Consider the following 17,360-nt stretch of genomic DNA (forward strand, 5'->3'; position numbering starts at 1 on the left):
CTCCAGGTAGATCAAACGCATGATGTTTTTGATAAGTTGAGCCCTCTGGGTAAAAGGAAGTTAACCTGCCCTGAAAGATCTGTGGCTGAAAAAGTAGCTCCAATTCTGAGCCACTTAGTGGCAGGAAACTGCAGACTAAAGCGACTGTTAGAGAAGAATAGGAAGGAGATGTAAGTAAGGCTCAGACCTGGCCCCTGAGCAAGTCTTGGAAGGAGTGCTGTCCCTGAGCCCTGAGCCAGCACCTGGCCTGCTCATGCCAGCTCAGAGTCCCCCACCCTGCCCCCTGCCCTCCTCATTTCCTGACTTCATGTCTTGTTCACCGTGAGTCCCATCACTGCCCGGTCCTTGCACTGCTCATGGTTATCCTAGGTTGGTTGGCAGCTTGGTGAGGAGAGCTGGCGCAGAAATGAGTAGACCAGTCCATTGAGCAGAGTCCTGACAATTGTATGTGGTACCACTGGACCACCATCAGTTGTTAAAACCAGGTGGCAACTGCTCAACTTTCTGGACACATAACCTGACTTACCCGGACCCTGACTTAACCAGAACCTCTGTCCCTACTTGTAGACAAAAAGGAGTAGTCTTTGGCGCGTGTAAGGTGGACAAGCGCCTGCCGATGACTCAGCACAGTGTGTTCCCAGGAAGAGGCCCGTGCTGTGTAGAGCAGGAAGGGTTTCTAGATGTCTCCAGTTCATCCTTTGTTCAGTCACAGCACAGATGTTCATTGAGCCTCTGTGCTGAATGAAGAAGACCAACATGGTTATCCGTTCACTGTCTGTTAAGCACCTACTGTGAGCCTGACAGTGTTCTAGGTCCCCAGGGAATGCAAAGGCCAGCATCATGTGGGAAATAACCTCACAGTTTGGTAGAAAAGACAGATGTGTAAACAAAACAGTGTAAATGCTGTGTGAGAAGGCATTTGAGTGTCTCCCTGAGGTCAGAAGTCATTTAAAGCTGTTTTAAAATACTCATTCTTTTGTTCAGATATTTATTAAGCCTTTGCAGATGCCATTCATGTTCTGGGGTCAAGGGTTGGCAAACGTTTTTTCTCTAAATGGCCAGATAGTAAATAGTTTAGGCATTGCAAGCTGCATACAGACTCTGTCACTAATAGTAATTTTTTTGTTTCCTCTTCTACTTACTCTCCCTCTTATTCTTTACAAGGTTTTAAAAACATAAAAGTACATTCTTTGCTCCCCGTGCACAAAAATGGACCATGGGCCTGTGAGTCTTTAGGGAGTATGGGTGCAGCAGTAAACAAGAAACTGAGTCCCTGCCCTCATGGGAGCTTATGTTCTAGAGTAGAAAACAGACAAGGAGACAAGGAAATATATAGAATTCATGATGGTTTTAAAAAAGCATGATGGCACAAAATAAAAAGGAGTGAAGTCGTGCAGGGTGGTCAGGGGACATCTCTGATAAGATGCCGCTTGAGCAGGAACCTGAAGGAAGGGAGGGAGGAGGCCCTGCAGATATCTAGAGGAAACTTATCCCTGGCAAGGGAACAGCAAATGCACAGTGCCCTGAGGTGGACATTGCTTTGTGTTATCAAACAGTAGCAAGGAAGCCTGAGCATAGTAACTAAAAATAAATGTGCCTTTACATTTTTAATTTTGTTTCTTAGCTCACATTCCATAGATAGTCCAGAAGTAATACTGTGTTTGACGATAAGAGTGACCCAGACTCCTGTCTTGCTGCCCTGCCGCACGTGGCCAGCATTTTCTGGGGTCATCTCACAGCCCAAGGTGGCTGCTGCAGCACCAGCCATCACTTGCACATTTTAGCAAGCAGTACAAGTAAAGGGTGAAATAGAGTAAGCCCCTCCTGTAATGATTCTTACCAAGCAGTTACATAGAACCCTTCTACTTAATAGCCTACTGGCCAACAGTTAGTCACATGACCACTCCCAGCGTGAAGGAGTCTCATTCCGAGTAGCCCTGTGCCAAGCTAAAACCCAGGCAAGTCTGTTTACTGCAGAAGAAAGAATAGGGGAGAAGTAGCCATCTGTGCCCCGCTGGAGAGAGTGGAGAAGTAACTATCAGCACAGTCCAGGGAGGGCTTGTAGGCCAGTGGGACTTCTCCTGAGTGAAGTGAAGGCCATTGCCAGGCCTTGAATTTCAAACTGTGATCTACTTTTTTTTTTTAATTGTGATTCTTTTAGCTGCTGTGTCCAGAACAGACTGTAGGGGTCAAGGCTGGCAACGGGAGGCCAGTTAGATGGCTAAGAATAGGTGCTTCCTATTTGAATGCAGAGGAGAAGAGGAGACATCCCAGGCAGAGATAACAGCTATGCAAAGGCGCCTGCATGCTTTCCAGTTTTACAAGTGAGCCAGGAATGAGGTGGCCAAAAAGTATAAGCAGAGAGAAGAGAAGAGTGCAGGTCATGGAGAGCCTGAGGCACAAGGGAGCCACCGCAGGTGCTGGGCAGAGGGTGGCGTGGTCAGAGTAGCAGTTCTGAGTGAGTGCTCTGGCTGCGGTGTGGGGGACACGCTGGAGGGGCGGGATGGAGAGCAATCACAGGGTGCCCGCCTCTGCACCCCTGGCCCCAGGAAGCCGTTCTCAGACCCTGGTGCAGAGGATGTGGCTTCATGAGGATGTGGGTGAAGCGAGGTGATAGAGTGCTAGCAAGAATGTCCTCCCACATCAGGCCTGTGGCTCTGGGAGGGTGAGTCCACACGGCCACCTCCAAGGGCAGCAGAGAACCACCCCCCTACACACATACACACATGCGCGCAGACACCTCCTGCCCCTTCTGGCCTGCCCAGAAGCCCTGGGCTGTCTCTGAGCACTAACCCGAGCAGCAGCCTCCGCTTGCAGCCTGACTGATGTGGGCACTTCTCTTCTGTCTCTCTAGTTCTTTGTCTCCAGTTGAGACCCAGGGAAGCGTAGTTACATGAACCCAGCCCCAAAGGGGTTAAAACAGAAGAAGCTGCATTCCTGGGGCTCCAAACCCTAGGGCAGGCTGTATCCTGGGGTAAAAACTGCAGACCCTTGGTTTCTCTCTGTTGCATTCACTAGGGAATGTGTCTCCCGCTCACAATGACCTGAGCCAAGAGGCTCTAGCAAGCCAGCGTCTGCTTTACTCATTCACAGGAAAGTACCTCTTAGGAGCACAGTGCCGGGGGTTAGGGAGACAGTCAAGAGGGCACTGTCCAGAAGGGCAGCAGGGAGGGCGCAGGCACTAGCCTGCTCTGGGGCCACTGAAAGGTGTTACCACTCAAGTGACTGGGCTGGTTTGGGCCGTCTGTCTTGCTTGAGGCTGGGAGGAAGTCAGCTCTGCAGACTGACCTAGGTGAGAGGTAACAGGGGAGAAGAGGGCTGGCAGTCGTGAGGACGGCCCTGAAGCTGCAAAGAAATAAGACCTAGGGGTGGTCGGGGGGACCACAGCGGAGGAGAGCAAGACCTCAGACACCCTTCCTTCCTCCCATCTTTTCTCTCCTCACCTGCTGCCACCACATGGACCTGGTTCAGATCTGGCCTTGTCACCAGCTAGCTGTGGGATCTGAGGCAAGTCACTTGATACCTGAGCCTCTGTTTTCTTGTCCATAAAAGGAGAGTGGTAATACCCACCTTCCAGGGCGGTTCTGTCAAGGTGGCTTATGAACAGTGTAGCCTGTGGTAGGCATTCACATGGGGCCACTTCCCTCCCAGTCTTCTGAACTTTCATTCTACATCTTCCTTCTCTTTTCTCCCCTCTCTTTGTCTGTTCTCACGCTTTCTCCACTCAGGGTATGTGCAGCAAGGTTACCCTGGGGCCCTGCCATTTTGCTTTGTACCCTCAGCCTGGAAGGGTGAGTGGCCAGAGCATGGTCACAGAGCCAAAATGCAGTGACCCTTCACCTGGCTACCGTGCCCTGCTCTGATTTTCTGCCTTAGAAATGCAGAAAGCATGGTTCTAACAAAGGGCTCTTGTGTTGCTTCTGGATGCCAGAGTCTGGGGTGCAGTGGCCTGCTGATAAATACTTCACAACCAGCCCTCTGATGGAAAGCCCCGCTTTGTAGCATTTGCCAATTTCCATGGTGTAAATACTCCCACTATGGCCCGTTTCAGTAAGGCGCCACCCAGCAGAATTGGGAAGAGATGTACAAACTCAGCTCCATATGGGTGTATTTGGACACAGAATATAAACAGCTATTTTGGCGGTTTATGGAAACAATATAAGGGAATACTTCAAATCAGGACTTTCAGAAAACCAGGCCTGGTGGCAACAATAGCCAGGCTGCCCTCCCACCACATTCAGCTTGCTGCTCTGAAAGCGCTGCCCCCTCTGTTTGGAGTGTCTGATGTCCTTTTACATTATCCATATCCTGTGATAGCTTTCATTGATTTATCAGATATGTCTTAGTACTTAACCAGGGCTGCATAGCAATGCATCCTGTGGAAAGAGCCTCCTCTGGGTCTCCTCTCCCCGACTGCCCCTGCCCTCGTTCAAAGCTACCATCCTGCCTTGTCTGCAAATCTACAATCTCCATCTGGTCTCCTGCTTTTTTTCTTGCTAGGCTGTAATCCAATCTTCATGTGGCAGCCAGAATTGTCTTTGGAAAGATGTAAATCTTGTCATTCCCTTCTTAAAGCCCTTCAGTGGCTTTCTCCTTTAGGGTTTAAAAAAATCCAGACTCCTTGCCTTGGTCCAGCAGGCCCTCCCTACTCTGGCCCATGTCTGCCAGGGTGATCTCAGACAGGACTGCCCTCTCCTCACTCCTGGACGTTAGCCACCCCATTCCAGTTCCTCGAAGGCTCCCGGCCTGCCTGTCCTGTCCAACAGTCTGCCTGCCTTGCTCTGTCCCCACTTCTTTATGCCTTCTTGTCTCAGAGGTCTTTGCTTTATGTCGCCTCCCTAGAGGGGCCTGCTGACCGCTCCATTTAATGTAGTCTCCTTTCTCCACTCATTCTTTGTCTGCCATCTTCATTTCCAGCAATGCATCAATCAAAAACTTGTTGTTCAGTCACTAAGTCGTGTCCAACTCCTTGTGACCCCATGAACTGCAGCATGCCAGGCTTCCCTGTCCTTCGCTATCTCCTGGAGTTTGCTCAGATTCATGTCCATTGAGTTGGTGATGCTGTGTAACCATCTTATCCTCTGCTACCTCCTTCTCCTTTTGCCTTCAGTCTTTCCTAGCATTAGAGTCTATTCCAATGAGTCAGCTCTTCACATCAAGTGGACAGTATCAGCTTCAGTATCAGCCCCTTCGGTGAATATTCAGGGTCGATTTCCTTTTGGATGGATGGATGGCAACAGATGGGTGTTTGCTTGGATGGATGATGAGTGGATACTTAGTTGAGTGGATGATGATAGATGAATAATGGCAGATCGATAGATAGATAAATAGATATGAATGAATGGACTTTCCCACTAGGCTGTCATCCTCTTTGGGGCAAGTGCCATATCTTAATCAACTCTGAACCCTCAGTGCTTATACAGGGACAGGCACGTGGTAAATTGCAGTGGTTGAGTGAGCAAATGAATGAAAGAATAAATGGATGCGGTGACCATTGAGACCAGTCCTGCCACAGGTTCTTTCTCTAATTGGAATATCCTCATGACCCACCTACCGCCTCCTGTTCCTTCACACGTGGATTGTGTGATGACAATTTGTATCCCCAGGGGGCGACCTGACCTCAGTGGACCCCATGGTCTTGGAGCAGTATGTGGTGGTGGCAGACTACCAGAAGCAGGAGAGCTCGGAGATCAGCCTCAGCGTGGGGCAAGTGGTGGACATCATCGAGAAGAACGAGTCAGGTAGGGGGCCTTGACACCCTCCCTCCCGCCCTACACTGTCACCAAGCCGCTGGGCCAGAGGACACTGGGGAGTGCAGAAACTGCAGTAGCCAATCCAGGCTGGTCAGCTTCCACAGATCCAGCTGATGACTCTAGAAATCTGACCTTGTTTGGTCACAATGCTTGAGCACCCCACTTGGTCACAGCTCACCAACATCCTTTTGGGTCACATGTTATCAACTTGTTCTGAGGTTCACATTTGATGAACATTCCTTCTGGTTTCAAAGCACCTGGAGACAAGAGCCCCCCATTACAATGGAAATGTGCTCTGTTGATTTGCCTTTGGCTACCATGGGAGTCCTCAGGAAGGTTCTGTCAGCTGTGGGCTCTGACGGGATGGACACCCTGCCTCAGCCTTCTTGCTGTCACAGGAACCACTGTTTACATACCATCACACCTCAGAGATGTTGCAGATTCAGTTACAGACCACTGCCGTAAAGCAAACCACGTGAATTTTTTTTGGTTTCTCAATGTAAATATAAGCCCATGATACCGTGGGCTTGCCTGGTAGCTCACCTGGTAATGAATCCACCTGCAATGCAGGTGACCCTGATTGGATTCCTGGGCTGGGAAATTCCCTTGGAGAAGGAATAGACTACCCACTCCAGTATTCTTGGGCTTCCCTGGTGGCTAAGATGGTAAAGAATCTCCTGCAATGCGGGAGACCTGGGTTTGATCCCTGGGTTGGAAAGATCCCCTGGAGGAGGGCATGGCAACCCACTCCAGGATTCTTGCCTGGAGAATCCCCATGGGCAGAGGAGCCTGGTGGGCAACAGCCCATGAGGCCACAAAGAGTTGAGCACGACTGGGTGACTCAGCACAGCGGCACAGCATATAATACTGTCATCTGTTAAGCGTGCAATAGCATTGTGTCAAAAAAAACAATGTACGTACCCTAATTTAAAAAATACTCCGTGCTAAAAATGCTGACCATCATCTGAGCCTCCAGCGAGTCATAAACCTTTTGCAGTACTAACATCAAAGATCACCAATCACAGGGTGGTCCAGTGGCTAAGATTCTGTGCTCCAGTGCAGCTGGCCTGGCTTCAGTCCCTGGTTAGGGAACTAGAATGCACACGCCACTATTTAAAAAGATCCTGTATGCTACAATTAAGACCCGGTGCAGCCAAATAAATAAATAATTTTTTTTAAAAAAAGATCACAGATCACTGTAACAAATATAATAAGGATTTAAAAGTTTGAAATATTGGGAGAATTACCAAAATGTGACACAGAGACAGAAAGTGAGCAAATGCTGTAAGAAAAGTGATGCTGATAGACTTGCTTGATGCAGGGTTGCCACAAACCTCCAATTAAAAAAAAAAAATAAAAACACATTATCTGTGAAATGCAATAAAGAGAAGCACCATAAAACATTTGTCTGGATACTGGCCGGGACAGAGTGTGATGAGATGCTGAGGAACTTAACCTGAACTCTGCATTTCACAGCCATCCAGGTCGTTTCATCAAAAATGGTGCTTCAAGGATTAAATGAGGCAATACATAGAGAGTGCCCAAGCCTGTGTTTGGTACACAGCAAGTGCTCAAAAATATGAATTTCCTTCCCTTTTGTCTTCTTTAGCCAGAATAGGGCATTGCCACCGTTGGAAGACAGAGAGCAAGGAGCAGGGCATAAGTGGACCCTCTCCAGGAAAAAGTGACATAAACCCACTGGCTTTGTTCTGGCTAAAATGTGACGTTGGCTAGCTGTATTAGAGGGCCAATCTCTGTGATATCCCAGTGACTAGCTAAGGTCCAACAAATAGGGGAAAAACCATTTCCAGAGTCTCTGGAGTGTGTTCCCTTTAGTCAGGAGATGAGCATTTAGCCAACCAAAACTCCTTGATTGCTCAATACCGCAGTTGTTATTCCTGCTTCACAGCTGAAGACACGAAGACTCCAAGTGACTCGGTCACTCACCCAGAATCTCGTGACAGGTTGCCGAGCTGGAACTCCTAAGCAGTTCCAGCTGGCCCCAAGGCCATGTGACGTTCTAATTCCTGGAAATGAGTATAGTCAGCTCGTGGGTGTGACTGGGATGCTCCATGGAGACTGAAGAAGGGAGCAACCACCCCCCTTTCCCCCCCTTTGCTTCGGCCTCTTGAGTGATGTTAGGAAGAACATGTTGCTGGGAGGAGAGGAGGAGCAGGGATGGGGTGGGAGATGAGCCTGGTGTGTCCAGAGGGAGGCAGGGGAGAGAGGACAGATGCTCAGATCTTCAAGTGGTCCACAAAGTCAACATTTATTTTTAGTTATGTTTTACTTACCCAAGTAATATATGGATATGTTCTTCTTGAGACAATAATAAAGTTAAAATGTAATTTTTTCCACCAACTTCTTGCCTGGTCCTCTTTCCAGACATAGGTTGCTCTTCTGTCAGTTTGGGGTGAATGCTTCTTGATAATTGTATATACAGGTGTATATAAGTATGTGTATATATGTGTGTACACATGTGTGTACATATGTGTATGTGCACAGTGTACACATTTGTACACGTGTGTATGCATACATATCTGCATGTGCATACGTACATGTATAACTATATACACACATACATACAGGTCATATTTCATGCATATTTTATAGGTTTTTTAACCCCAGTGGTGTATCATTCTATACATTTTGACCTGCAGCTTGCTTTTCCTTTTTTGTTTGTTGTTGTTGTTGTTAATTTTTTTTATTTTTGGTGCTGCCGAGTGGCGTTCAGGATCTTAGTTCCCCAACCAGGGATCGAGCTCGCACCCCCTGCAGTGGAAGCACAGAGTCGTAACTACTGGTGGTGGCTTAGTCACTCAGTCATGTCTGACTCTTGCAACGCCATGGACTGTAGCCCGCCAGGATCCTCTGTCCATGGGATCCTCCAGGCAAGCATACTGGAGTGGGTTGCCATTTCCTTCTCCAGGGGATCTTCCCAACCCAGGAATCGAACATGGGTCTCCTACATTGCAGGTTTATCCTTTACCGACTGAGCTACGAGGGAAGCCCTCTTAACTACTGGACTGCCGGGGAAGTCCAGACTTAAGTTAACTTTTCTTAAGTTAACTTTTAGCTCTTATTCCTATAACATCTGCACCCTATTTGAAAAGATGGCACACTCTGAGTCTTATCTTCCTCTAGTATGAACAGTATATCTCTGTGTACCTGTGAGTGTCTCTTTAAGTTAGATACCCAGAAGACCGGCTTGGCAGTGGGCTTCCCAGTTGGTGCTAGTAAACCTGCCCGCCAGTGCAGGATACATAAGAAATATGGGTTCGATCGCTGGGTCAGGAAGATCCCCTGGAGGTGGAAATGGCAATCCACTCCAGTATTTTTACCTGGAAAATCCCATGGACAGAAGAGCCTGGTAAGCTATGGTCCAGGGGGTCTCAAAGAGTTGGACATGACTGAAACGACATAGCATGCACGTACCCAGAACACTGCAGGACCATAAGATAGGCACATTTTAAATCTTAAGACACAGCCAAATAACCTGCTTCCAAACTGTGGCCAAACCCATTTACTCTCCCTCTAGCAATGGATGAGGCATTCATGCCAAGAGTTAAGAGCTGAGGCTTTGAAGCCAGACGGCCTGGGTGTGAATTTCGGCTCTACCACTTTCTCGGTGACATTGGTCAAGTCACTGCCCCTCTCTGAACTCTGCTTCCCCATCTGTAAAATAGGGCCATAATAGAACACAGCTCAGGCTGCCATGAGGACCTGGCAGGTCAGTGGTAGATATGAAGCTCTGTGATTGGTGGTCTGGTGCATCGCTGCCATCATTGCTGTTGTGACAGTTTATCTGCCACACAGATGCCTACAAAGATGAGGCCTTAGGGAGGCATATATGGCATATTTCTTGATTTTCCACAGGTTTATCAACCCCATTCATTCATATACACGCATACGTACACACCCACACTGCTCAGCCACCAAAACATGTTTTAAGAGGTGCACCCAGTCAAGCAAAGCCGAAGGTGGCTTCTACTTCAAGGAGCTTGCAAGCCAAGGCCTCCCTGTGAGACCAGGAAGCTAGTTCAGAGTCTGCCCCTTCTTTCTCTTCTCCTTTGGGGTCTCCAGGGCCTGGAGGTCTGTGATCTTGCAGCGCAGGTCCTGCTTTTCCCATTCATGCTGTCCATGACCCAGCTGGGCCCTGAGTTGATGCCCTGTGACTGTTGTAGTGAATGACCACAAACTTACAGACTTACACAGCTTCATCATCATAGGGTTTGAGGGGTTAGAAGTCCAGAACGGGTCCCCCTGGACTAAGAGGCGCTGTCGGGGCTCTGTTCCCTTCCGCAGGTTCTGCTTCTTTGCCTTGTCCATTTGCTAGAGACCACCCGCATCCCTCAGCCTGCGGTCCTTTCCTCCATCTTCGGGTCTAGCAGTTGCCGCTTTCCATGCCTTTTCCTTACCCACGTCTCCCAGCTGTTCTGCCTCACTTGAGGCTATATTGGGCCCATCCACATAAGCCAGGATAACTTCCTATTTGAGTTCAACAGATTAACAATCGTAATCCTGTCTGCAACCTTAATTGTAACTGTTTGCCGTTTGACTCATTACTCTGCTGACCACACACCCCATGAGAGCCCTTTCTCTAAAGAGGGAGGGCCTCAGTCTGAGTGAACAGCTTCTCAAACTGTTACATCTGCAGGCAGATTTACCTTGACATGAATAGAGGCAAAATCTGTCTCAGATGAGTTACTAGGGCAGTGGTTTCAGTGTCAGAGAGCCCTGGGTACAAGTTGCAGCCCAGCCATAAGCTCTGTGAACTTGGACAAGTCTTGCCTCTTGTAGCCTCAGTTTTGTGTGTGCAGTAGGGATAATATAATACAAGTAAAATGGTAAGTGCTTTGCTCACCTTAGTGAAGGTAGCTACTTTCTTGACTCTCATCTTTTAGCACAACCTTTCTCCACATCCCCACCCCTGACTCCCTTCCCCAGCCCTGTCCCAGGCTCAAGAGCAGGTTTCCCATTAGCCTGTCTGTAGCATTTAACAGTCAGTAAACATGGGTGTGCTCGGTCGCTTCAGTCATGTCCAACTGTTTACGACCCTACAGACTATAGCTCACCAGGCTCCTCTGTCCATAGGATTCTCCAGGCAAGAATACTGGAGTGGGTTGCCATGCCCTCCCCCAGAGAATCTTCCCAACCCAGGGATCGAACCCACATCTCTCATGTCTCCTGAGTTGTCAGGCGGGTTCTTTACCACTAGCACCTTCTGGGAAGCCCTGCGTGGGTCGTTGCATGCTGCTAACGAAGTGGTGACTTTTCAGCCTCACTCTGAGCATTAACTGCTCTCATGGCTGAGTCTCATTATGTTCTGACACGCAGGCCTCCTCCCTGACCCAGTGCCTTCCGTCTGTACTCTCTTTCCCAGGCTGGTGGTTCGTCAGCACTGCTGAAGAGCAAGGCTGGGTCCCCGCAACCTGCCTGGAAGGCCAGGACGGAGTGCAAGACGAGTTCTCCCTGCAGCCTGAAGAAGGTAGGAGGGGCCAGGCCCCAGGCCTGCGGTGCCGCCGGCCATCGCCCGCGGTGGCCTCCTCTCCCAGCGCCTCCCCTTCAGCCTCTGCCTCCGAGGCTCAGCCACTCCCTGGCTCAGGCTCTGTAGCCTGTGGACGGAAGCCAGGCCCCGGGGCTGGGACGGGGCGAGCCCGCCTGCTCTTGGGGGCCGTGGGGAGCCAGTCCAGGTGAGCCTGGCCAGAGCTGGGACCCTGATGCCTCCATGGGGCCTCGGAGGGCCCAGCCCAGCTGGATTGCTGTCCACACCCCAGTCATCCTCCCTTGAATCATTCTGATGGCCAAGGCGCTGGGGCTGCTTCTAGCTCATTTACAAAACATCTGAAGCCATCTGTAAAGATCTCTGTTTTGTCTGCTTTCTGTGTTGGTTTAATGGCCCAGCTTGGGTGTCAGGATCAGAACTGACCCTCTCCAGTCACTTCTGTTTCCCAGGGAACTTTGCCTACAGGTGTCCTAAAGAGTGGGTCCTGCTGCATCAGAAATCCTAACCCAGCCACCTCCCCTCCCCTCACACCCCCCCCCCCCCGCCCCCTGAGCATTCCTAAATCGAGACCATGAACTCATCTTAGGTACTAAACAAAAGGGTTCTAGAGTCAGGCCTGAATTTGACTCTCACCACTGAATTTGAATTTGTACCACTAACTGGCTGAGTGATCTTGGACCAGCAACTTCACCTTTCTATGCTTCAGCCACCTCTTCTAAAAATGGAAATGATGGTATTGACATCTTGGGATTTTTTTTTAAGTTAAATGAGATCCCACATGCAAAGCAGTTGGCAAGAACCTGAAATAATAAATAACTAGGAATGGTTTTTATCACAGAGCTGTGGCTTACCTAGGGCTGAATATTTGGTGCTTCTAGTTGACTCTTTAGAAAGCACAGAGCTTCTTATATTTGTATTTAAAAGAAAAGAAAGTGAGGAAAAGGGGTATTTCTATGCTCAAAGGTTAGCAAAAGAAAAAAAGCACACACATGGTTTTGCATCTAGTTTTATTACAGCCAGCACCCGCAAAGTAAAATGCGTTTTGTTTTGCTCTGTGTTCTCAACCCCAACAAGAGCGGGGCTCATGAAGAAAAAGCTCAAAAACCAACTCAGCGTAAAGGTAGTGGTGTAGCATGGAAACCATAGCTCTCTTAGACAGTTAATGATGCCCACCATGGGGCGTGTCTCTGTAAAGGACTGATTATTATCCCCATTTTACAGATGGGAAAACAATCTTGGAAAGGTAGAAATACTGGCTCAGGATCACACAGCTAGAAGATGGGAGAGGGACCACATTTTCCTAAGGGTCTGTACATTTTTTCCCTCTGCATGAGGATTTCTCTTAGGGCCTCTTCATAATCATGCTGGGAATAGCATTGTGTCTACTGGGTGGCTCTTCACTCAAGTTCAGGGCCAATACAGAGGAATTCGGTCCTTCTGAGACAGCTGGGGCTTGGCAAAGACACAGAATTAATTGCTCCTAAGTGGGAGCACATGCTGGCTGCTGCCTTTGCCTCAAGACCCTGGAGGTGCTGTCTTCTCACCCCTCCTTCTGCCCTTCTCCACATGCTGCCCGACCAGTCTCATGGAGGTACTGGTCTCTGCCCCAGCCCGCGGGTCGCCGCCGGACGCTGGGGGACTTGTATGCCATCAGCTGGCGTCAAGGTGCCTACCTTGGAGTTTTCCTCCCCATTCGGTGTTCAGAACTGGATCCTGCATCTGCATGCGCCCCCCTGCTCCAGGACTGCCTGTGCCTGTTGCATGTGAGAAACGGTGATCTGGTCTGTACCACGTGTGTGTTGGCATGTATGTTTGGGAGGAGGGAGCCTGGGGTGTTTCTCGACCTGGGGCCCTAAAATTTCCCAGGTTAGAAAATGATACCTAGAGGTGTAGGTGCTAAAATTAATGAACAAAATAAAGCCCTTTTCTTAACTCAGGTTGTGTTATATTGCAGAGACAAAACTATCAAAGCCAGTTATATTTTGTAGTGAATCAAAAGCAAAATATTTTAAAAATCAAGCAAAAATATAAAAGCAAGAAATGTTAAATGTAAAAACAAATCAAATTTATTGCAAAAAGGATAAAGATCACTTTATTCTAAAATAAAATAAAGTAAAAATAAATGATGCCCGAGGGCCTCTATAATGTTGATCCAGTGGCCTGTTCCCTGTATCAGGCACATTTGAGTGACAACGGTAAAGAAACCCATGTCACACCAGCTTAAGCAAAAGGGAAGTGGATTGAAAGTCATTGAAGGTCATTGAAAACTCTAGGGTAGAGGCAGCTTCGAGTATGGCTGGATCCAGGAGCTTGAAAACATCTGTCAACTGAAGAAAAATGCACAACGTAAAAGTTGTGAAGTAAGTTTTATTCAGGCATCTTGCTGAGGACTGTGGCCTGGGAGACAGCCTCTCGGATAGCTTTCAGGCACTGCCTCCGAAAAGGGAAGGGAGGAGCCAGGATATATAGGGGGTTTTGTCTGGAAAAACAAAACATGTAGTCTAACATCAAAAGATTACTGCGAATCACAAAAAGCAGACATCTTAAGTTAATGATTTTAGTGCTTTTCTGTGAGTGGAAAGATGTAAGAGTCTGGACTCACTGAAATTACTCCTTTGATATGTATCTTATCTATCCTGGGCCGGTACCCAGAGCATGGAATGCTTCCTGTTTTTATCCATCTGAATTCCCCTCAGGGTGCACTCTTGGGGGCGGCTGCAGTGGCTGATGGCTTGATGGTGGGCATCATTCTTTGTTTACTGGCTTGGCAGGTACACTTCCTCTCCCCCTGCCCTTGGCACTGAGACTCAGGCTCGCCAGCCTCAGCTCCATGCTCTGCCTTGCTGGAACCATTCTCTCATGGGGATGGTAGTTCAGGCACTCTCTGGGGACACTCACCAAAGCCCGCATGCTTCTCCTTCAACACAGTCCCAGGATTTGATTCCAGCTGACCCGACTGGGTCATATACCATCCCTAAACTAATCACAGTGGCCAGTCACTCTGGCCAGGCCAGGGGTAGCTGCCCTCCCCTCCCTCTAGGTGCTGGCGAGGTCAGCCTCACCCAGACATGTGGCTGGAGCCTCGCAGTGCCACCAGGGGAAGGGCAGACGGCCGGTAAGCAGGTGGCATCACCCACCATACAGTCCGCAAGGCCTCCCGCCTTCAGCTTTGTTAGGGATCCCTGGACATTCGATACGAGTCCAGAAAGGGCCTCTGGGTACTGGAGAACCCCCAGGAGTTTGGAGCCCGTGGTAATGACTCTACTCAGTCTGGGACCACGCAGTGCCCTTCTCACCTAGCCAGACAGAACTTCTCTGCCTCCGCGGGGTTGGATTCCCTGCTGCAGCACCCGTGCCCCAGCCTGCATCCTGAGTGAGGAGAGCCGCTGACTCCGCTGTACACAGGATGTGTGGCGTTTGAGTCAGCTCAGCCCCCGCCGCGCAGGTCAGGGGGCTAGATCAATAAATAAATAAACGCCCTGTGTGTTTTCCGCCGCCTCCTGCGCCAGCTGGGCAGGCCACAGGCAGCCTGTGGTGTTTCCCCGCCAGGCTCACCATCAGCATCGGCGCACAGTGACTGGCTCGGCGACTCCCTGGGGTCTGGGATGTAACCAAAACAGGAAGGCCCTCTTCCCCGTCTCACTGGCTCCCCGGGGACTCTCATCTGTTACCCGGTTCAGCAGTCACTGCTAACAGCGCTGGGGCTGGGAGCTGTGCCCTTGCTCTGGGGAGGGCCCTGTCTGAACGTGGCAGTGAACAGCCCTTCCAGCGGGGCCTGCAGGGCGGTGGGAGGGACACTGCTGGAGGCAGTTCTCTTGGCTTTGGGGGTAAGGGAGCCGGGATCCACTGAGAGGGGGATGGAAGGCACCCCAGTGACATTAATAAAAACAGAAGCAGGCAATCTTTTCATGATACGTATCTCAAACCATTATGTTGTACACATGAAACTAACACTGTGAGGTGTCAATTATATCTCAATTAAAAAATAATTTTTTAATAAAATTAAGCTTCAGGCATGGCTAGATCCAGGGACTTGAAAATAAATGTAAAGTGGAAATCAGCTACCAGCTAGGTAATAAAAAATGGCTATCTCCTCCGTGGTACTGATCCAACCCCATACTGTATGCTGCCAAATCCAGCTTGTCCCTGACCCCTCCACCAACAAGGACTGCAGAGGAGCCACCGCAAGGGTTTAACACCAGTCCTCTACCCCAGCATGAGCAAGGTACTCCCACCAGGCCTTCAGGACTTATTCATTTACTAAACCTTGGCTATTTTACTAAATAGTTCCAAAATATTCCCAGTACCATGCACAGTGCTAGAGATAGAGGAATGAACGAGCCAGACTCAAATCCTGCCTTTCTGGAACTCTCTGTTCTATCTGGGGAAAGACAGATGAAGCACAATGGATAAATTGTCTGATATGTTCGAAGGTTGTTCCTGGTAAGTGGGATGAGGGTGCCCTGGGTCCGGGTGTTACATAAGGCATGTTCAAGGAAGGGGACCTGGAGGCACAGATTTGAGGAAGGTGAGTGTGATGTGTGATGCTGAGGGATTTCTGAGGACCTGCGCTTTGTCCTGTGTCTTGTTGCTGCTTGACCAGGGTCATCCAGGGCTAAGTGAGGGTCACTGGGGCGTGCTGGGGGGTTGGGGGAAGGATGGTGCACAGAAGTCTCTGGAAGAAATCCTTCCCTGCAAGGGCATCTCAGGATCATAGCCTTGGCCGTCAACATTCCAAGCTTACAGCATCCTTGACTTACCCCAGCATCCCTTTGTCCCCACAGAAGAGAAGTACACAGTCATCTACCCCTACACAGCACGTGACCAAGATGAAATGAACCTGGAGAGAGGAGCCATGGTGGAGGTCATCCAGAAAAACCTGGAAGGCTGGTGGAAGATCAGGTACCCTCTGCAGCTGGGTGGGTTTCAGGTCACGTGAACTCCAGCTGTAGAGATGTCTGTAAATGATTGCAGAGAAGATGAGGCTTCAGCCTGCGCCATAAAAGGACACTTCTCCTCTGTGCTGTTTGGCTTCCTTCCATACCCATATCCTTCTCTAAAAAGCCATAGTAAGCAAAACTGTCTCTGAACACACTGAACCACAGATAGCAATAATCCCATTGAGCAAGACTGGTCTTCACCTCCAGATGTGTCTCGCAATGAGTAACTGGAGGCTGAAGCTGCCATGTGGGAGTGATTTCCCACTCCAGCCCCACTGAGAGCAACAGGATGGGTAACACCACATGAACTGTAGCCCCTCCTGAAACTCGTCATTTGCCGTCATCTCTCAGAGTCCGGTGGAGACCGGCATTTCCAACACCCTGTTACAGCTCTTTGATCTGTGTGATGGGATCAAAAGCTCATCGGCAGGCAAGGTGGCCAGCTCGTCCTGCTGTGCTGGGACTTTCCCAGTTTTAGTAATAAGAGTCCTGGAACTCCCTGCTTGGTTACTTTGTGGGCAGGCTGCAACCTCGGGAAATCTGGGCAAGAGAGGAAGTCTGGGATCCCTGCCGCCTGGGGTCTGCGCCGTGGTGTGAGGCAGGACCTGGGGCCAGCCACCTGGGGCTCAGCGTGTGCTGCCTTGTTCACTGAGCAAAGCTGCACCAGCATCTATTCTGGGCCACGCTGTACTCTGACAACTGGGGGCTCGACAGTGGGAAAGACACAGTAGTTTACACCCGCAGGCACGGAAGACAGGCCCAGACGCACATACGGGGCAGGGAGTGGGCGCAGGAGGCGTGCGTGGGGGACTGTGTGCCCAGAAGACAGCTCCGCAGCCTGGGGGTCAGGAGGACTTCGGAGAGTCAGGGCCTCAGGACTGCGGTGTGAAGGCGCACATAGGACAGTGATGGGCGTCCCTGGTGGTTCGGACGGTAACGAATCTGCCTGCAATGTAGGAGACCCAGATTCGATCCCTGGATGGAGAAGAAGGGAATGGCTACCCACTCCAGTATTCTTGCTGGGAGAATTCCATGGACAGAGGAGCCTGGTGGGCTACAGTCCATACGGTCGCAAAGAGCTGGACACAGCTGAGCCACTAACACCTACTTCAGCATACACTTACGATGACAGTGAGAGCTCACATGTCTTGAGTGTGTTTT

At 49.7% G+C, this 17,360-nt stretch overlaps 1 protein-coding gene across 3 annotated transcripts in view; it reads left to right on the forward strand.

Annotated features, from left to right (window-relative positions):
* SH3PXD2B (SH3 and PX domains 2B) overlaps positions 1-17,360 on the forward strand; it is a 121,838-nt gene that overhangs the window by 76,713 nt on the left and 27,765 nt on the right. For 2 of the 3 annotated variants that reach the window (XM_070476834.1, XM_070476833.1), the window contains exons 7-9: positions 5,607-5,741; positions 11,137-11,241; positions 16,044-16,161. In XM_070476834.1, the coding sequence (XP_070332935.1) occupies positions 5,607-5,741; positions 11,137-11,241; positions 16,044-16,161 (358 nt within the window). Of the gene's footprint in view, positions 1-5,606; positions 5,742-11,136; positions 11,242-12,840; positions 12,925-16,043; positions 16,162-17,360 lie in introns of all 3 variants that reach the window. The other variant, XM_070476832.1, reaches the window with a different exon arrangement.

Source organism: Odocoileus virginianus, chromosome 14 (genome assembly GCF_023699985.2).
Source record: "Odocoileus virginianus isolate 20LAN1187 ecotype Illinois chromosome 14, Ovbor_1.2, whole genome shotgun sequence".
NCBI lineage: Eukaryota > Metazoa > Chordata > Mammalia > Artiodactyla > Cervidae > Odocoileus > Odocoileus virginianus.